Source organism: Lemur catta, chromosome 4, assembly GCF_020740605.2.
Source record: "Lemur catta isolate mLemCat1 chromosome 4, mLemCat1.pri, whole genome shotgun sequence".
NCBI classification, from domain to species: domain Eukaryota; kingdom Metazoa; phylum Chordata; class Mammalia; order Primates; family Lemuridae; genus Lemur; species Lemur catta.
This window is the reverse complement of record NC_059131.1, coordinates 7,624,413-7,646,213: the sequence shown is the minus strand read 5'-3', so window position 1 is coordinate 7,646,213 and position 21,801 is coordinate 7,624,413. Positions and strand designations below refer to the sequence as shown.

Below are 21,801 nucleotides of genomic sequence, written 5' to 3'. Positions count from 1 at the left end.
CTAAGAAAATGGTTTCGGTCATGAACTATTAGTTTGTTCCATTCCTGTTCCTGACTCTATCCCAGACTTCCAGAGTGACCAGCCAGGGAGGTCTGACCTCCCCAACTGTCCCTCAGCAGTAAGCCGCACCAAATCTTTACACCACTACAAGATTGGGTCCATGTGATCCCAAAATTCGGTCTAAAAACGCATAACTAAAGAATAAGAAATTCAGAAAAAAATAAAAGAGTTTATAAAAATCATCTTGGAAAATGAATTCGTCCAGGCGGCCTCCTGTCCTAGACAGTTACCTACTGCTGTCCGGCAGCTCCGTGTCCTCGTCGGAGCTCATCTCGATGGGGAACATGTCTTCATCTTCAGACGTGTTGATGCTGTCATCTCGTTTCAGGCTGTCCAGCTGGGACTTCCTCCTCCTTTTTCTTCTCTTCTTTACTAAGGAGCCACTCGAGGGGCTCTCGCCGGGAGGTGTGGCCTGGGCAGGCGTGCTGGGGTCCAGGCCTCTTACTCTGTCCACAGAGTTCCTTTTCAGCTGGCTTTCCATCCTCGAAGCTCCTTCTGACAGGATGGGGGAGGTGGCCAGGTACATGGGGATCACTTCCTGAGGGAGAGAACACATTTTCAAAACAGAGCCGTTTTCGTGTCAGGAGCAGGACTGTGCCCAAGGCCCTGCAGGGCTAGTTTCGGAGGCTGAGAGCTCCCTGAGGAGGACCGTGGCAGGGCAGCCTGACGGGATGTCACAGCCACAGTGATCTGGAGACATGGCCGCCCAGTATAATGCCACTGTGTACTCAATCCTGCATTTACATAATTATAACCCAGTGAGGTAATTATCAGTGATTTCAGCCACCCTAATTCAACTTTGTCTGCAATCTCCAGAGCAAAGAGGAAAAAAAATGGGCTTTGAGTCATCAGATTATGCTGGGAACTGGACCCAATTTTGCACTTCAGGGAGGGTGTGGGAGGGTGAGAAAGAGAGAGAGAATGGGTATGTGTGGGTTTTTTTTTTTTTTTTGGTCTCAAACAGTGTATTTTTTTTAATATGCACTGAATGAAGATGGTAACCTCAAACACAAACAAACAAACAAACAAAAACCAGCTGACAGCCCTGCCCGAGTGCCTGCCCATACCGGGCCACGTCAAGGTATGTGAACATCAAGGAATTAGATATCCACCTTCTTCTTAGAGACAAAAAGAAAAAACCACAACCTGCCAATTTACTAGTTGTTTGACAACAATCCCACAGTTTTCTGAAAACTTTAGCAATCATTTTATTAATGAATGACTCATTATGAGAAACTTGGTAACAAGCAGTAAAGAATATACACAGGAGAATACGCTGCTGGTAGTTCAAATAGGTTTGGAGAACATCCCACATGCTAAAAGCATAACGTCTAAATCACCCACAGCCTTAGGCTGGAAGTCACCCGGCTGCTCAGCCAGACCAGACGAGTGAGAATCACAGACTCGGGCAAGAACAGAGGAGGGCCTCGGCCATCCGCGGGCTGGAAACGGAAGGGGCAGGAACACGTGTGAGACAGGCAGACCCGCCAAGGCAGAGTGCAGCTGCCATGTGACAAGTGGTGCTGCAGGACACAGGCTCCCAGGGAGACTACGAGGCATCTACACGGGACAGAACATACTCCGGCCTGCGAGGCCCTGCCCCACAGCATGCTGGCCCCAAACGCTCTCTCAGCTCTGACGGCCTAACGTCTGTCTAAAGCAGTGCGAACAAAGTTAAAAATGCAGGCGTCCATTTGAGGTGGGACTAGTTTCTCTCTACCCACCATTAGGAACCGATTAATAATTCTCAGAGCCTCTGCATTTAAAAGAGAAAGAGCAGACAGACGGGGATCCCTGATGCCAGGGGGTCATTCAGAAAACGGAGGGAGCAGCTTGGGGCGCTGGGTCCTCCCCGACACCACAGCTCTGGGCAGGCCAGAGGGAGGCAGTGCCTGGGGCCATCTTGCCCTGAAGCTACAATTTTGAGAGCTTGGAGCCATACAGAGCTGCTCATTTTTAGTCATGCTCTCTTCCCAGAAAGGAACTAGTTCAAGTGGATTTCGTGAGGAATCACTACATCAGATCCCTTCAAAGAGGCTTCACCAGTGAATAAAAGATTTCAAAAAATAGTCTATCTTGCAAGAAAACATAATGGTAAATCCTCATGACCTTGGATGTGACAAAAAATTCTTACATGTATGACACCAAAAGCACGTGCAACAGATGAAAAAACAGAATAAAAGTTAAACACAAACTTTTTAAAAAGCAAGAAAAAAACAGATAAATTAGACATCATTAAAGCTAAAAACTTTTGTGCCGCAAAAGACGTCATCGAGAAAGTGAAGACAACTCACACAATGGGAGAAAATATTTACAAAATACGTATCTAGCAAGGGACATGTGCCTGGAATATATAACGAATGTGTAAAATTCAGTAATAAAAAAGACAAATAACCTGAAAAAAAATGAACAAAGTATCTGAATAGATAATCCTCTGAATAAAATATACAAATAGTCAAGATGCTTGAAACCACTAGTTATCAGGAAAATGCAAATCAAAACCACAACGAGACACCACTTCACACCTAGGGGAATGACTAGAATCAAAACATCAGATAACAAACAAGTCCTGGCGAGGACGTGGGCCAATCAGAACGCTCACACACTGCTGGTGGGAACATGAAATGGTGCAGCCACTTTATACAACAGTCTGAAAGTTCCTCCAGTGAATCATAAAGTTACAAGTTAGCACATGACCCAGGAATTTCCCTCCTAGGTATATACCCCCCAAAAATCAAAATGTATCTCTACACAAAAGTTTGTATGTGAATGTTCACAGCAGCGTTGTTTATAATGGCTAAACCGTGGAAACAACCCAAGTGACCATCAATAGATGAGAGGTACACAAAATGTGGAATACAGATACAGTGGAATACTATGTGGCCATAAAAAGTAACAAAGTATTAATACATACTACAACCTGGATGAACCTTGAAACAAGAGTGAAAGAAGCCAGGCCCAAAAGAACACACACTATATATGATTCCATTCAAAAGCTCAGAACAGGGAAATCTGCAGACAGAAAGTATACTGGTGGTTGTTTAGGGCTTGGGGGTTGGGCAGGTTGAGGATAGGGAAGGTAACAGCTAAAGGGTATGGCGTTTCTTTTTAGGGTGATGAAAGCACCCTGCAATTGACTGTGGTGATGGCCATGCTTATCTGTGCAAAAACCACTGAATGTACACGTGAAATGGGTAAATTGTATGGTATGTGAAGTATATTCCAATAAAGTTGTTAAAATAATAAAAAATACAAGTGACTTGGCCACTCACTAAATAAAAATCAGAACCTTCAGCCATTTGCGATTTGACACACCCCTGTAATTTGTATGCTTTGGACGACGGTTCAAGCTGATGTGTAAATCCCTGCCTCTGTCTCCCCGGAAACAGCGAGCAAAAGGAAGCAAGCTGTGTAGACCAGCACACTCAGCCTGTCTGGCTCAATGCCCCAGTACAAGTAAACGGCCACTTCTCTCTGCTGCCATTCGTCCACACGGCCAGGCGCCAGCATTACTTCTTCATACAGACTTCTGCTGTGTCCCCAGATAGCATTGCTCAGAGCTCAAAACCAGGAAGTTACCCTGACCCTGACCCTGACCACCCAGCCTCCTTACCTGATCATTATCAGTTTCTTGAACAAAAAACGCTTCTCCATTATCTCCCAATTTCATGTGCAAATCCACAGATTCCCCATTGATTTCTATGTCAACCTGAAGGGAAAACATGGTTAAGAATGAGCCGCCTTGCCCAAAACAGGAAAATTCCTCGGGAAACGCCTGAATCACATACACCCTGAGACCAGCTCACAGCTCCAGCCCACCGCGGCTGCACCTGAGCCCTGGGAGCTCTGGGCTCGGGAGAGCAGGCCCCTGGGCATGAAGGGCGAAACCCAGAACGGGAAGGCCCCTCCGAGACCACCTGGCCCAGCGCCTGCTTTTTCAGCTCAGCGGCTGAGGCCAGACAAGGGGAGTGACCGGCCCAGGGTCAAAAAACTGGTTAGTGGTAGAGTTCAAACTGCAATCAACCTCTCTCCAGCCCCAGTCCTTAGAAATTACACCCTGGAACATTCACCGGAGATTGGCTGGGATCTTTGAAATACTCTCAACAAAGAGCTTCCACTTGAACTAAACTCAAAGGACCAGTCATGAGACAGCATTCCGAATTCCATATTAGTAGGGGCATGAAATGTATAAACTACTTTTAAGAATTTTTTCTTTAATCTGTGTGGCAGATTGTCTTTTCCAAAAATGGCCACATCAAGATTTCTTTTCCTACATGTTCTCCCAAAACCCGGTCACTCTCCATCAAGAAAGGCTTATTTCCCCCTCCCCTTGAACCCGGGCAGGCTCCCGATTGCCCAACTAGTAAAGCACAGCAGAAGTAATGTCATGTGGTTTACAACGCTGGGCCACAGAAAGATGCAGCGTCCACCTGGCTCCTACCCCTCAGAGATGCTTGCCCTCAACCTCACCCTCGAAACCACCGCCATGTTGTGAGGAAGCCCAGGCCACACGGAGAGGCCACATTTGGATGGTGCAGCAAAGAGCCTCGGCAAAGAGCCAGGCCAAGGACCAGAATCAACCACCAGGCATGGGAGAAAGCGGGGACTCGATGACTCCAGCCCCCCCCGCCTTTGAGTCCTCCCACTGAGGCTCCAGATAGCAGAGAGCAGAGACAAGCCATCCCAGCCGTGCTCTGTCTGAATCCCTGACCCTCAGAACACACAAGCTTGATAAACAGTTGGTGTATGCCACATTTTAGAGTAATTTATATGGCCCTACTAACTAGAACAATTTGAATTAGTAATTGTCAATTCAGTGAACAGCCATTTCCAATGAAGACCTAAAAATCTGGGTCTGAGATAGCAGACAGGTGACAACACAGCAATTGGATGATTTTCTCTAAGGAGACAGCGAGAGTGCCAGGTCACTGGGTCCCATGCTCTTACCACTTTCTCCCGGGAGCGCAGGACCCCCATCTTCCCAAAGCGGACGTGAAAGGGGGAGCACTGGAGATTCCCATTGGGCTGGCGGACAACGATGATGTCGATGCATCCGGACAGTGTGGCGGGATTCAGCCCCTTGTAGAGCTCTTTCACGGTCACAAACACCTGGCCGGCCAACTGCCCCACGTAATTCATGGTCTGAGCCTAGAACACAGAAACAAACAAAACACACACATACACACACACAATCAATTCCGGGAAAGCCATCAAGAACCAATCAAAATGAACTCGTCACCATTGCAAAAATGTAGATTACACACTCGACTTTCACACCTAGATCATTTTGTTTCTGGAACACACTCCACAATACCCACCCCATGACCCACCACCCCTCCACCTGAATCAGTGAGCCCACCAATCTCTGCCTTCCCACGGGCCAGCAGACAGCTCTGACCCCACAATATCTAATCTCAGCTGTCACTGGGCTGTCTTCTCTGAAGTCCCACAAACCTTGTTCATATCGTCCTTAGGACTGCTGCCACCTGTGCCTTGTTCTGTCATCACGTGCAAGTTTTGCACACTACCTCTTACGACTCTTGAGAAAAGAGACTAACTATTTCATTCAACTTAGTATCCCTCACCATGCCAAATAAAGTAGCTACATAGTATTGGGGAAAAAATGAATTTTTACATAAGAAGGGAGAAGATGATCTTTATTGGTAACAACGTCCATCCTGGCCTTTGCCTGCCCTCTGGCTGCTCTGCCAGAACACACATCAGCCTTGCTGTGTTTTATTAAGTAAAGGCTGAGGGAATTCCGACCAAGGAGAGGGAAGAACACAGCATATGGGCGCTGGCCCTAGGCAGGCTTGGAGGAGGACCGGACGCTTTCAGGTAAGTGGCCAGGAAGCCGAAGGGGAGTGAAAGGGATGTGAAAGGCACAAAAGCTCAAAACCACCAGGCTGGAAGCTGAGCCCAGAACATAATACGCAGGCGCGAGTGACGGAGCGTGGCAGACCACGCCAGGAGACTCGGGCTCTGTTATGTGAAACCACTGGATTCTGGAACAACAAAATGACACTTTGATCCATGGTGTAGAGAAAGCATCACAGTAAAAACGTACAGAGGACTGGCAGGAAACGCAGCTGATGGCAGGAAGGCTACCGGGCACTGCTGGTGACAATGCAGACAAGAAATGATGTTCACCAAAAGGAGGTGGTGACAGAAGAAGCAGCGGAGGAGACAAGCCGAGAGACACTTTGGGTTCAAAGCAGCAGGAGTGTGAGCCATCACTGTGCTCTGGCCTCTGCACAGCTCTGGCTGCCTGGCCAGCACCGGGGTGCTGCTGCTGGCCCATCCCCACACCTGTCACATGCTGTCACCGTGCCCTGACCTGCCAGCCCACATCCTGACTCAGACACCTCAGACGGGCCCACAACATTCATTTCCTCAGCCTGGACTGGCCACACACTCTGGCCTTCCTCTCTCCACTCCTCCCCACTCTGCCTCAGCTGGCCCCGCCACCAACTGTCCTCTAGCCTCCCTGCAAGGACACGGTACCTCTCGGTGGTCTTTCTCCTCTCCAGGCCTCTTGTTTCACCTAATGCTTCGGTGGCCTCGTGAAGCCACGTGGTTGCAAATCCCACCTGAACATGAAGGATTTGCACAATGTAACTTCCAGTTGCTCCCAAGACTTCACCCTGTCTCTTGGTTCACACTGCCCTGATCCTTCAAGGCAACTACCCCACAGAGTCACGTGCAGTGATTCCGGGAACCGCCTCAGCCCCTGTGCACCTGTGGTTGACAAACCTGCTGTGTACACTGGTTGTTCTGGGAACTTTCCTGCTCTTTAACTAACTTCATGCCAAAAAGGTGGGGTGGGGTGGTTCTTGAAAAGATGTATGATACAAAAAAAAATGATTCTCTGTAACCCTGATACTTCTCACAGTGAATCATTTTATATAAGACGTCATCACCCTCAATGATAAATTTAGATGTTTTAACATACATGTTTGTCCAGAGAGGTAAACCCCTAATCCTACTGCTCCGTGCAAGCAGTATTAATAGCACCTTTGTACAATTTCCTTCATATACATCATCATCTCATGTTGACTCTCCAACAGCCCTGGAGGTAAACACAGCCTTTCAGACAAGAAAACTGCAGTGAAGCAAATGCCCAGATCACGGGCTGGTGAGTCGCGCCACCACTGGGCCTTTAAATTTTGAAGTGACCTCTAGTTTGGTTTTCTCAAGCCGCCTCTCCCATCCCCCATGGCTTCCTGTAACTTAACCACTCTCCTATACGAGCTGTACTTGTCACTGAATGAGGAGACCACCCTGAACCCAGGCCAGTGCAGCAGAGAACTGCTGTTGACATTTTTTACTCACATGAAAGAAAGCTCCTAACTGGACGGTGTTACCACTTCCCTGCCTCCTAGCCTCTCCTCTGCAAAACGAGCACAGCAGCCTAGATGACTGCCCTGAGACAAAGGCTGCACTCCTTAGTCCTTAGCGACGTCTCCATTAATTGAAACTGACTGTTGTCCTGCTCTCTTGTCATCAACAACAAAGTATCCCTCCCCCTTTTCAGGGAGCAAAGTCAAGGTCATTGCACAGAATCCACGAATTTTTAAGCTGGAAGGATCCTGAGTGAGTTGTTTCAACAACCTCATTTTAAAGAAGCCCAGATATGGGACGTGATTTCAGCAGACAGAGCCAAGACTCAGACGTCCTGTGTGATCTTCCCAGCGTGGTGTGTTCTCCTACCACACGTGATCGGAAGGTGCCCTGATACCTCCAGCTATGTCTTTAGCTTAGGTGAGTGGTGCCTGGATATCGTGAGCTATCCCGCTTTAACGAGTGACTTCTTTGCAAATCTGAAAATATCACTATTTGAAAGCAGGAAATCTTCTCAATAATTCTTAACAAATAATAAGGTCCTGGGCCCCACTAGCAATGTGCTCCCAGGAACTGTCCTCAACATCTGTACCCTGGGGCCACCCTGACAACTGAGCACTGAAAATTTTTAAAAAGGGAGAATGCTACCACCTCACACCCGTTAGGATGGCTATGGTAGAAAAAACAGAAAATAATAAGTGTAGGCGAGGACGCAGAGAAACTGGAGCCCTTGTGCACTGTTGGTGGGAATGTGAAATGGTGCAGCCACTTCGGAAAACAGTCTGGCAATTCCCCAAAAAACTAAAAAAGGAATTACAATGTGATCTAGCAATTCCACTCTTGGGTATATATCTAAAAGAAGAGAAAGCTGGGTCTCGAAAAGATATTTGCACAACCGTGTTCATGGCAGCATTATTGACAACAGCCAAGAGGAGGAAGCGGCCCATCCCAGGTGTCCACGCACAGCTGAATGGAAAAGCACCACGCAGTCTACCCACACAGCCAAATACTACCCAGTCTCCGAAAGGAAGGACATTCTGGCACATGCTACTACGTGGATGAAATGCTGTACGATTCTACTTACATGAGCTACCTAGTGTAGACAAACTCATAGAAACAGAGAAGAGTGAAGACCAGGAGCTGGGAGAAGTGAGAAATGGGGAGTCAGTGTTTAATGCGTACAGGGTTTCCGTTCTGCAGGACGAAAAGAGTTCTTTCCGGAGGCAGACAGTGGTGATAGCTGCACAGCAATGTGAATTACTTGATGCCACTTAAAAATGATTAAAGTGGTAAATTTTATGTTATGTGTATTTTACCACAGTTAAAATGTTTATAACAAGTGGGAGGGGGAATACTATATTAACCAGAACTAATTTCAGAAAGATGGATATTATCTGGTTAAAAAATTCCTTTGCAAGAGAGCTTGGGGTGGAGGGGACAATGTCTCCCCCAGGAGGAACATGAAAGACAGTGTCCTTTAAGGCCCGGGGTGGGCCTGGTCACCCCAGGCACCTGCAGGCCAAGGGGCACCGCGGCAAGTTGGGGGGGAAGGGGGAGCTCTTCTTTCTCTGCCTCTCCTCCAAGCTCTCTTCGGAATAAATGCGGAGCAAATACTTAAAGAACACAACATTAAACCAGCTGGCTGTAAACTCCCAAATTTCACTTTCTTCAGTTACTTCTGAAGTAAAAGGCTCAAGGAAGAAGCTAATGTGATTTACCGGAAGGTAAGACACCAGACAAAAACCAGCTGCTCAGCTCACCTCCCCATACATGTTGATCTCCTCACTGTCTTTGTCTTCAGCTTCCTGGTGTATGCTAAGACGTGATCAGGCAGTGAGGGGAATTGGGTTTTAAAAGAAAAAAGTATCTTAATTACCTCAAGAACAAAAAAGATAAGTAAAACCTATAGAGAAGAAAACAGGATGCTCAAATTTCCAGCTGAACAGCTTTAAAGCCACCTGCAACTGATTCGCCCCATACCAAATTACTTTTAAACCCATTGATTTCGATCTCAAAATCTGGCAAGAAATAGCTGCTTCACCTGACAGGGTTTTATGTACCACCTGAACCAGGATTCCACAAACCCTAGTTCAAAAGTTTTTGAAGGAGAACCCAGCCAAATCTCACAAAAACCTTTGGCCAAACTTAAATTATGCTGTGGATTTTCAGAGAAACTCTGAGGTTAAGAAACACGTAAAAAAAAATTTTTTTTTAATGTGGCAACTTCTAACTTGACCTTGTAAAATAACACAGATTTCCTCAGGTTATTACATTCCACTGGAATACCATCTTTCCAAATATTCTTCCCTAGGCGAGAAACTACTACAGTGCTTATATTAGACCCAAAGTGGTGGAACAACACAAAAATCCAAAAGTATATTCCACTTGGAATTCTAATTACATTAATAATAAATAGCTTCAACTTGACTAGCATCAATTATTAAATATACGTATGTGGATGTGAATTATTTCAGGCTAAACTCCGTAGTGGACAATTCAGGAATCCGTTGTTCTGCTCATTTATTATGCAAGTGAATAAAAGTGATTTTAATTTTCTTTCTAGTTCTCTCCACTAGAAGATTAGCTAAAACACATTATCTAGGAAATACTAATAACAGTTTCTCCATTTTAATACCGTGGGTTTGCTCCTTGCAAATGAAATGATACATGGCAGGCAACATCTAACTACATGCAAGACTGGCAGAGCAAACGAATGCAAAACTGTCCCAAAAAACACTCTTCCCATCCCCATGTCTGTGAAATCTTTCTCAACTGTACCACCTGTCTTCCTACTATCCTTTCTTCTCTTTAAGAATTAAGCGTCCCACAACAGTTCCTCAATTACTTCTCAATCTGTTATTTCCAACTGCCTCCTCAATTTCCTCCCCCAGATGTCCCGGGTGTGCCTCATTCACTGACACGGTCATCATCTTTCAAACTGAACTCCTCAGCCCTCCAGCCTGGTCAAAGGCATCGCCTTGCCTCCCATAGATATTGGCTATCATTCGTCAAGTGGCTGAACAGACATCTGTCCACTGAGCTCGGCTGGCTCTCCTTGAGGACAGGGAGGAGGGTTTGCTCATTTCTGACGTGGTGCCTGGCCCATCACAGGGGCCCGGGAAATGTCCACAGTCCTCTACGGCCACGTTTTCTTTACCAACTTCCCATGTCTTCCTTGACTACCTTCTGCGACATTTGCCAGGAATCTGATCTTATATATTTACCTATAATGCTACGTACTTCAGGAATGATTTAATTGCATTGGATCTATTTGGTGACTGATTTCCAAAAGCCAAAGTGCTTTCTTGGTTTAGAACCCTTTTCCACTGGTGCAACGGGAACAGAAGATACAGAATCAAAGCTGCTTCTTGATAGATGCCCTGGAGCGAAGGACTAGGGCTCGAGTGAGGTTTACTTACTTTTGGTGACCATTTTGGCAAAACGAGGACAGGAGTAGGGGTAGGCAGGAGGACGGGTAAGTCTCCCTTTGTCTAGTTTAGTTTCTTTTTGATTTTCCGTTTATTTCATCTCTCCGACTCTGCTCTCAAGACTTTCTTTCTGAATTTAAAGGACATAAACTCAGTTCACCCGTCTAACTGTGGCTCCCCCCAGTAACGGGGTGGCAGGAGTTTAATCTCCATGTCGTGCAGAGTCAAGCAGTTGACGGACACTGGGTGACTCTGGCCTTGGGAGCTGGTGGGGACTTGTTCCTACACCAAGCAGGAGTTCAACTGTCTCCTTTTGCCTTTCTTCTTTGATCTTTTCTGCATCTGCATTTATATTTTCTGCTTTAGCAATTTGCGCAATTGTTTCTATTCTTTATAAAGCAGGGTTTTTTCCTGTTTATTTTGAAATTCTTTTTTGTTATATAGAGGTCCCTGATTCTGGTGACTCTGGGGACACCAGAGCCAGGTTGTTTCAGTGACCCCAAGTTAATGGGCTGAAAAAGGCCCCTTGGGGACACGCTTTGGCTGAAATAGGCCACATGCTTCCCCCCAGGTGCCCTAGGGTTTTTAGCAATTGGGAAGGGATTCTCTTTTTGGTGACCCCAAGTTAAAGGACTGAAATAGGCTCCTTGGGAACAACTGGCTATTTCCCCATGTTCAAGGGATGAAATAGACCCCTTGGGTATAATCAGGTCTTTCCCAAGTTAAAGGGCTAAAATAGGGCCCTTGGGGACATTTAGGTATTCTTGCATTTGCTTTCTTTTTCTGTAAACCAAATCATCTTGTGCCCTCTGCCAGTGTTCTTTTTTATCACCTTATTTACGCTTACTTCTGACAACCTGTCTTTGCTTGCCCTAATACTGAGACCCATCATTGTCCCAGCAGTTGGCTGCCTGTTGCTCCTTAGGTTGTTTACTTGCAAGACTCAAACCCCAGCCTTATCTTTGGCATCTTAAGTGAGCTGGATTTATAATGTGTCTAGGCTGCTTGAGAACACGAAAATCTATCCTGCCCGAGGTCTCTTCTTGCTGGCATTCAGGCTGCTACTCTTGCTGTTACCTTTTTTTTCCCTTTGCCCAAACCCTAAGCAGTTTCTTCAAGTCAGATTATGTTACATTTATTCTCAAACTGAAGCCCTTCTGTACTTCATGTGTTGCAACATTTGTTTTCTGTGTTCTCTTCCTCCTCTAGCCTTTGTGTTTTCGAAGCTGCTCCAACCTGGATTTTGCAAGGTTTGGCCACTATTGCCTTGTTGACTGGGAATCTGAGAAACGAGACATCTTTGATGAACGTCGGTATCAAATATTGTTAACTAACCCTTGTGCTATTAAGTTACAGGACCTTGACTCACAGGTATCTTAACACCAACTCAGGTTAACTGAAGTCCTGTTTTCAGACCCAGGAAAAGACAACAATCAAAATAAACTGCTTTCTGGAAACCAAGGCCTGTATTCAGAGATATTAAGACTCATATAATAATTTCGCTTCCATCTAAATTAATATAAATTTACAACTAGATAACTTAAATGTTTAGCTACCTATAAACTTCTTTTTCCTGTCATTATCAGAACTAGTTGGGAACATTTGTCTAGGATTAGGCCTGTTTCTCACGAGCCCCCAGAGGTTGGCACAGGGGAGTCGACACACTCCTGCGAGCCCACAGAGGACCTGAGGTACCTTTCGCAAGGCTCCCTCCCACAGCCCGCAAGACAGCTAAGTGACACCTTCATTCAAATGGCTGATAAGAATGTGCTTGCTCTTCTTAATCATCGTTAGCATTTTCCCAATAACCTACACTTGCTTGCTTCCTCATGACTGAAATCAAGTCACTTGCATAGTCATTAACGAAACCTGCATTTTGCCTTAGTTGTTCACCATGTTTACATCATACTCCCTCCTCCCCCAGGAAAAGACCTTTTCTGTCCATCTTGGATATAGGAAAATGAGCATGTTGCATTTTGGCTGAACAGGGAATGGTAAGTGCTGTTGCAAACACGTCTTGTTGCATCTACGTTAATAATACAGGGGAGGCAGGACAAAGGACATTTTCCTTCAACAAGCTACATGGCTACATAACGTCAATAACCCCACTGCCCAGACCATCCGGGATTCTATCTAGGCAGCGGTCCTCAACCTTTTTGGCACCAGGGACCGGTTTCATGGGAGACAATTTTTCCACAGACTGGGGCCGGGACGGAGCTCAGGTGGTGATGCCAGCCATGGGGAGTGGCTGTAAATACTAAATACAGAAGAAGCTTTGCTTGCTCGCCCGCGGCTCACCTCCTGCTGTACAGCCCTGGTTCCTAAGTGTTATGAAAGACAATTTTTCCATGGGGGGATGGAGGAAGCTCAGGTGGTGATGCGCAGCCAGTTCCGAACAGGACAAGGCCCAGGGCTTGGGGACCACGGTATTAAGGGACATTTGCCCAGTATCATTTGGTTCCTTCCCTTCTTGGGGCCCTTATTAGCTATCCTTCTTCTTTCAATCTTTGGACCATGTTTGTTTAACCCTCCGGTAAAATTTGTATCTTCCAGGTTACATTAATTGTAATTCACGATGATGCTAATACAAGGCTTCCAACCCACCCCACCAGCTGATCCAGGACGTGGAAGCATCCTGCCACTGGGCCCCTTAGACCAGGTTTCCGGAGATTCTTACTCCTCCAATGCTAGGCAGGGCCTACGCCCGAAAGATCAACAGAAAGAAGCAACAGAAGACAAACCTTCGTCCTTCTACGACCCCTTAAGATTAAGGAGGAGTGTTATCTCTGAGGGGGCGACTGAGACACGGAACTGGCAGGAACGACCTTGGGCATTGCTGCAGCATTGCCTGGGTTGGGAAGTCTCAAGACAAAGTTTCAACTTACCTTGATCAAAACAGGATGGAGGCAGAGCAAGTTCCAACGGGTTAGCACCAAGATGGTGAAACATTCATAAATATTCTATGAATCCCCTTCCATAACTACCCCTCCCCTTATTTAGCCTATAATTAAGCCATTGCTTAAATAGAAAGGCCACACAAGGCACGGGCGCCGGTTCTCTTCTGCAGGGAGAACCTGCCTCTGCTCTGTCTGTGGGGTAGACTGTCTATGCTTTCTGAACAAATCTTGTTTTCACTTCATACCGTCGGCTCCCTCCTGAATTCTCTCTTGAGGGAAGCCAAGGACCCACTTGGACTTCAAGTGGCTCCCAGCATGGGGAGTCACTTTCCTGTGTCAGCTTTAAGGCATATCTGGGGGGTTTACTGATTCAAAGCCAACCCAACATCAGTCTGGGATGGGCCTCCCCGTTTGTGTCCCTGTTAGCAGCAGCAGGATAACAGCACCGCACACAGAGCCGGCTACTGCTCTCGGGGCCACCACCACGTGAGGACAGCCACCCAGCGGCCCTTGGCACCTTTCCTGTAGGGAAGGTGCAGTCAGCTCCCCAGTCGGGCCGTACAGGGACTGTGTCAGGGCCTCCCCCTCACCACCTTCCTCTCAGCACTCTCCGGTCCGTGTCTCCGCGGCGTGCTGCTGGTGCTCCCCAAGATCACATGCACCTCAGCAGTTTACAAGAAAAACGTCAGTCTTCATCCAAAGCATTAAAAAAAGCAACTTCTAAGAAATCCTGAAAATGGTATAATGACCAATAAGACTTGCATGAAAATCAAATTGATTTATAAAAAGTGTAACTTCCTCCTGTAATTTATATTAAAGGCAAAGAGGAGGTCTGTTTTCAGAACACTGTGGATTGATATTATCGCCATTGGCAGGGGTGATAAATTACCTATAAAAAGACAAAAGAGGACGTCTGGCTCAGACGCAGCGTGATGCAGGGAGAAGAGCGCAGACTGTCAGTCAAGCCACCTGGGCGGCAGCCCTCACTCCGCTGTACCTGTCACACTGGTGGCAGCCCCTGCAGTTAAACTGTTCTCAACAGAGCACCGTGAGGAGCTTCTTAAACGGAAGATCGTCGACACCCTTGGGAATTCAGGGGCTATGGCCATGTCAGGTTCTTTAGGAGACACTCCTACCCAAAATATGAAAATTCACTAGAGAAGCTAAGAGGTGCTTTAAAAAGCCTGCACATCAGAACAATTCCTGACAAAAGTGATGAAGCACCAAAAACAGCCAGCACTAGGGCCCCGCCACCAAAGCCACCAAAGCCACCAAAGTCCTGGCTGCGTTAAGCAGGTGAGACAAATATCGAGCTCCTGTAGGGAGCTTGTGGGGTGGCGTGGGAAGATTTCTCCTCCTCCAAGGCCTCCCTCCCAGGAGGGAAGCACCCAGAATTAAGCTAGTCTGTACAACTGCAGCACACGGCAGATACTCACAAGCATTTATTACCCCACCCTCGTGTGGTTCCAACAAGGGCAGCACAGCTAATGCTCTGTCAAGGTGAAGGGATGGAGGTCTCATGATTTTGTGCCTAGTTGTTACATTAGAACTTCTGCATTTAGCCCAAAACTTTCACAAATTCCCAAGAAATACTGCTTTCTTGGAACTGCCAAAATTCAAAACCCCTGCCACAGCTTTCCTAACCTCATACATTTTGCCAACATCATCTACCTCTAGAAGATAAAGGTCAAGTTTAAAATTGCCTCAGACCAACCCAACAGAAAAAAATTGGCAAAACATATAGAGAGTTCACAAAGAAAGAAATGCATTTGGCCAATGATGCAAGAGAAGATATTCAACCCCATTCATAATTAAAAATATTCAAGTCAAAGGAGGCCTTTCAGATGGTCCAAAATCAGAGTATTTGGTAAAAACCCCAGGGTTGGTGACAGTGGGAAAAAGACACTCATCCCTCCCCACCGGTCCATCACAAGCTGGGGTAAGCATCATGGCAGTGTCTATCCTCTGGGCACAAGTTAGCAAACCCCAGCAACTCTACTGCTGGGAGCTGATCCTACGAATACAGTAAGATCCATGTACAAAGACAGTAATTGAAGCAGTGATTGTAATAGACAAAAATCAGAAACAACTTGAATATCTACACAACTCTGGTTTAATAAATTATGGACTACCCACATCATGTAATGGAATATTATGAGGCTGTTAATAAAATGGAGAGAGGGAGAGGTACTCACACAAATATTAACATAAAAATGAATATATTGAATGAAAAAAGACACAAAAATATAATCTGAACTATTTTTACTGTTTTTTTTTTTTTAATTTTTTCATTTCTATTTCTATTTTTGACAGGGTCCCACTCTGTCTATCCAGGCTGGAGTACAGTAGCATGATCATAGCTCACTGTAACCTCAAACTCCTGGGCTCAAACCATGCTCCTGCCTGCCTCAGCTTCCCAACTAGCTGGGACTACAGTGTGCACCACGACACCTGCCTAATTTTTTTTTTTTTTTTTTTAGACACAGGGTCTCACTATGTTGCTCAGGTCGGTCTCACACTCCTGGCCTCAAGTGATCCTCCTGCCTCGGCCTCCCAAAGTGCTGCAATTGTAGGCGTGAGCTACCACACCCAGCCTATGAATTCATTTTGTAATAATTACATTTATGTATTTTTTGATATGCACCAAAAAAATCTGGAATGAGCTATACACCAAAGTTCACAGGGCTCAGCCCTGAGGACCAGGCTTTGTGAAAGAGAGAAAGAAACCTTTACCTTTCATCATCAATACTTCCCATAGTGTTGGTTTCAAGCTTTTGTTTATCATGTGTGCGTGTATGACTTTAACATCAATTTGTAATAACCTCAAAGAACTAGGAGTGAGGGACAGAAAACTCTGATGCGCTCAGTCTCAGGGTCTCCTGATGACTAAGACAAAAGAGGGTGCTGGGGAGACTCCTGCTTTGGCTGGAAGGTCAGATGGGTGACCGCTCAACTCCTTGAGTGTTGGGATTTTGCAATGCTCAGATATTATAATCCCAGGTGATGAGTGTTCTCAGGTTCCTGCCAAGAAACACAAACGGCCTGGACAGCAGTGGGTACAGACGTCTAAAATACAGAGAGACCACTGTGCTCAGCAAAACAGCCCAAGGCTTAGGCTCCAATCCTGTGGCTCTTTAATTACTTAGCTCGTTCATTGAGGACTAGACTTTTTTTCCTTAGAAGACCCAATGGCATGCACTCTCTGCACACCTACAAGAGCCCTCTGTCCACACCTGTGTCTTGGTCAAAAAGAATGCTCTGCTCTGGTGACTTTTACTTCTCTGTGACCTCCCACCCCCACCCCAGCCCCAGCAATTAGCAGAGGGCCAAACACGAGCCGCTGGATGCTTGGATGCTCGAGAGTGCTGCCTGTTAGGAGACGGTACAGCTCAGCAGGTAAGAGCACAGGCTCTGGGGACAGTCAAATCCCAGCCCTACCTCTCACCAACCCCGTGACCATGGGCAGGTTACTAATCTCTCTGCATTTCAGTTTCGCATCCATAAAATGGGATGACGTCACCCACAGGACTGTTGTGAGGTAGTATGTGTAAAGTCCTTTTCAATGTGCATGCACCAGATGAAACCAGGTGCTAAACCTGTGGCTCCAGACAAAACCGGACTTTGAATGCAATCTGTTCAGAGTGATTTGTATGTTATCACCTGTTAAATTGAACAGAGGCAAAGAATATTATTGGTTAAAATTAATACAGAAATACTAGAAGGCTGTGTTTACATTCCACTAGGGACGTAATACATTTTCATTTGCCCAAAATATGAGCCACCCCAAGATTGGGTAGCATTCTCAGACGGCAGAGTCCACGGGCAGGACATTCTTTTGCCAAAACAGCTCTCTGGGCGTGTGCCCTGTTGGGCTGCGGTGCCCTGTTACCCTACAGTCCTCACTGCTCATCTCCTGTCTTTTGTAAACCAAAGACCTACAGCCCAGTAAGATCCTTGAATGCAGAGGAAGACTTCACTGAGAAGAGAGCGCTCATGTGTACGGGGAGACAGGAGGAAAAGGGCCGGCAAAGGCTCCCAGGCAACAAGGCCCAGGGACACAAGCGCTGTCGGTGGCAAACAGGTGTGTGGGTGTGTAGGTGTGTGTCGGGTCTGTGGTCAGCCTCGTGAACCAGAGCTAATTACCTCACACTCAAGAGCAAACAGGCAGCCCACACACAGCGAAGCATCTGTTCTAATGGCCTGTAGCTTCTTTTCTGGAAAGTCCCAACATTCAGCAATAGTCGAAAATTCTGAGTTGCTGCAAGAATCACAAAATGTGGTTGGTGGGCTGAGAGATCCATCCAGAAGTATAGCCACAAGCACTGGAGTGTAAAAGCTGTTGGTGCCTCTCAGCTGGGAGTGGACACAGCACCACCTGCCCTGACACACCCCTCAGCCAGCAGGACTGCATGTGGCCAGGCACCCTGCGGTGACTTTGTCTCCTGTGGGTCACAAGCCCCACTGTGAAAGACGCTGGCCTAGACCTGGCCCCAAAGCTTTCTGTGGGCAGAAATTCAACCCATTCCTCAAAATATTCCAGTCTGCACCATGCTCCAACCTAGCCCCAGCTGCTGCTCAGGCCCTGTCTGTTGAATACAAGGTGGGGAAGCAGGAAAGAGGAAGAGGAAAGGAGGCCACAGGAAGGAGGAGCATGTGCTCTAGACCCCAGCAACCCCAGGGCCAAGTGTGGCCTCCTGGGGGCAGAGACTCCCTACCGGGCCCCGGTGCATCCTCTGATGAAGGAGCAGGGCACTGCTCCAGCCACAAAAGCAGGCGTGCGTGGGCCTTCACTCTCACTCTCCAGACCCAGCTTAGAAAGTGAACATTTCAGGCACCGCCAACCAGTAGGCACTTGGGCCCTTTTATAAACTAAGAACCTGTAAAATCATTGAAGGGCTTGTTTGGGATTTGTCTGACTTCTGTTTTTCCCACAACCGCATTCTGATTTTAAGTGAGTGGGCTTACTCTATAATCCACTGGACCAGGGTTCAATCAGTGTAAACATCCTGACTTTGCCCTTCCGGGGAACAGCTCCAACACTGGCAGCAGGAGGTTCCAGGGTCTTCCTGTCAGTACCTCTCAACACCTCCAAGTTCCCACGCCCGGATTACCACTGAGGAAGTCCAAGTGCAAACAGGGCAAACCACCATCCTCAGTGTCCTGGCTGGATCACCACTTCTGGGTGTCTCTCAAAACGCTCCAAAAGCTGCCACCATTGGCGCAAACCCACCCCACGGGCCTTCTTGAACAAGTCACCTGTGCCCCTCAACCATCCCCATCTGCATGCTTGCCGGATCAATTCATCTCACTTAGATACCCTTTAGACCTCAAACCCCGAAGGTCCAGGAAAGGCCACTCACAGTCAGAGAGGGGTGGCAGGAAGGGGAATGGGGTGCCCACACTGATGACTTCCGGACCAGAGGCCAGAGTCAGCCAGGACTGTCCCAACCCCACACGCAGCCCCCCTCCCTGGCACTCTGTGGTTCTCCCTTAAAATAATAACCATCATGATCATTCACTGACCCCATATGATGTTCCAGGTGCTCTTGTATATCTCAGTTAATTTCTACAGCAATCCTGTGAATGGGTATAATTATCTCTTCATTTTATAGATGAGGAAAGTGAAACTAGTTGCAGACTTTGGCCCAAGTTATACAGCGGCAAGTGGTCAGTATAACCACAGAGCCCAAGCGCTCTGCGCTGGCCTCAGCGCCTCTCAGGCCATGGTGGCATCGGGACCTTCCGAAGTCTCTTTCCACCTCATTGCCCTCCCCTTTCCTCTGGCCAGGCCAGGCTGTCCATCCCCACCCTATTCAGGGCAGACTCCTCAGCCACTTCCAAGGTCTCCCCCATAACCAGGGATCCCCGCCGTCTCTCACCTGAACCCCCAGGTGCTCCCCTATGCAACAGGACTGGGCAGGTTCACCCCCTGCAGCCCTGCTCTTTTCTAAAGTGAGCAGACTGCTGATAACCCAGGGTGAAAGAACCTGCACAGGGCCCCACCGCGGCTCAGGCAGCACCGGATGAGAGCCCAGCCTCCCCACCCGTGAGCCCAGGCCTGGCTCCCTAACACCACGTGGTCCCACATACAAAGAGAGATAAAAGTCTAAAGCACACACCCATACACAAAAACGTGTGATAAAACAAATGTCAGAAAACAGAACCACAAATCAAACTCAGATCTCTCAACGTTTCTAGGAGGGGAGTGCTCCTGTGTGGAGGTACCTATTTCTCAATTACATACATTCTTCAACTGCTTACTTACATTCATCAAACCCAAATTATGGACCAAAGCATGCACAGTTAAATTCACACCACCGCCATACCACGGAACCACCCTCTCCATTAAAAAATTATTAGAAGCTCATCTTCCCAAAACACTTCTATTAATCTGTCACGTGGGGAACTATTGCATTTGAAAACCTCTCCAAATTAACTGCCTGCCAGTTGTTTTAGTTCAAGTTTCCTGCTTGCTGGTCAAAAACAGGGTTGACATCTGCTTTCTCCAGAAACTACTGACCACACAAATTATCAGTTACCTATTCTAGCTCCATGGCACTTAAAGTTACTTCCAAAACATGACTTTTCAGCCTGTATTTTCCCGGCCTTCCCCATAATAAAATTATTCGCAAGAGCAGCTGGTGGAACTGACTAGGCCTAGCACCACTGGGCTGCAGGAGAGGTGCAGAGGCCCAGCTGAGATGGTTTGTAATGTGAGAACAGGATTCCAACCTGGGCTCGGCCTGCCCTGCCGCCCAGCAGCTGTGTGACCTTGGGCAGGTGGCTCGACCTCCCTGAGCCTCGGTTTCCTCAACTACGAAGCTGGAATCCTAACCCTCCCCACCCCCGCCCCGGGGCAAGATTTCCAGCCCTGTCCTAGGCGCACAGCAGAGGCTGACGGCCGCACAGCTAGAACCCACCCACCTCTCCCGGCTGGGGCTCGTCCCCGCCATCCTAGGGGCTCCGAGGCCTGACTCCCGGCCCCCCGGCCCCGCGGCCCCCCGACGCAGCGCAAGGTCGGCCTGGCCCGGCCCACACCGAGCCTGCGGGCGCGCAACCATGGCCAGGCCCCGAGGGATGCTCGTGCGGCCCGCCCAGCCCCCGGCCCGTTTCTCCGCCTGCCTCCCCGAACCACCTCCCCGCAAAAGGCGGCGGGCCCCCGGTGCGGCCGTCGGACCGCGGCCCCCGGCCAAGCCCGGCCTCGCCACGCGCCCCAGCGCCCTGCCCGCCCGTGGAGGCTGCGGCCCGCGCTCGGCGGCGACTCAGGCTCCGCGCGCCGGGTGCGGGCGGGCGGCGGCTACTCACCGTGCGGCGCCGCGCGTGGCCGCCTTTGTATGCAAACACCTAGCCCGCCGCCCGCGGGCCGCGCCGGGGCCTCCGGGGGCGGGGCGGGGCGGGGGCTGCGAGGGGGCGGGGCCGGGGCGGGCCCTCGTAGGGGGCGGGGCCGGAGCGGGGCGGCGCGAGGGGGCGGCGCGAGGTGCGAGCGACCCGGCCGCTTTCAGGGCCCGCCCACGGGATGGACCAGCTCATCCCTAAGTGCCTACCTTCGCTTTGCTGCGGGCGGGGACCCTCGGGCCATGCTTCGCATTCTCCTTCCCAGAGCCGAAGTTGTATATGTCCTTCAACAAAACAGACCGACATATACCCATGCCTCGGAGCCGGGTGGGCCGCAGAACGGCGGGGAGGGCAGCTGCGCCGGGAGCCGGGTCCCCTGCGCCCTGCCCGTCAGCGGCGGGGCCTGAGCCCGCCCTTGGCTTTCTGACCCTGGTGCTTCGTTTCCTCAAAGTGGCAGCCGCGTTGACCACAGCTTCTCACGGCGGGGCCGCCACTGTCCTTACTCGGACATCAGAGCGCGCACTCCTGCTTCCTCCAGGCCCCGTGCAGACGCCGGAAAGGGGGCTCTGAGCAGGAGGGACAGCTCCGTCTCCCTCGGAGCCCAGGGGGGAGGCAAGGGACAAAGACATACGTCTGAGGGCGCAATGATTTAGATCAGAGGATGTCACATGTGAATTGAAACCCTAAAAGACGAGAAACACGCGAGTCATACAAAGATGGGGGGTAGAGCTTTGCGGAGA

General features: G+C 48.5%; 1 protein-coding gene across 4 annotated transcripts in view; it reads right to left on the bottom strand.

The window, feature by feature from the left end:
- Positions 1-21,088, bottom strand: part of LPIN1 (lipin 1) — a 66,464-nt gene extending 45,376 nt beyond the window's left edge. For 2 of the 4 annotated variants that reach the window (XM_045549055.1, XM_045549058.1), the window contains exons 1-5: positions 13,715-13,804; positions 6,565-6,650; positions 5,008-5,208; positions 3,674-3,769; positions 291-598 (exon numbers count right to left, since the gene is read on the bottom strand). In XM_045549055.1, the coding sequence (XP_045405011.1) occupies positions 291-598; positions 3,674-3,769; positions 5,008-5,199 (596 nt within the window). In that variant the 5' untranslated portion in view covers positions 5,200-5,208; positions 6,565-6,650; positions 13,715-13,804. Of the gene's footprint in view, positions 1-290; positions 599-3,673; positions 3,770-5,007; positions 5,209-6,564; positions 6,651-13,714; positions 13,805-19,249; positions 19,319-21,031 lie in introns of those variants that run through there. The other 2 variants (XM_045549056.1, XM_045549057.1) reach the window with 2 other exon arrangements.
- Between the last annotated feature and the right edge of the window lie 713 nt (positions 21,089-21,801).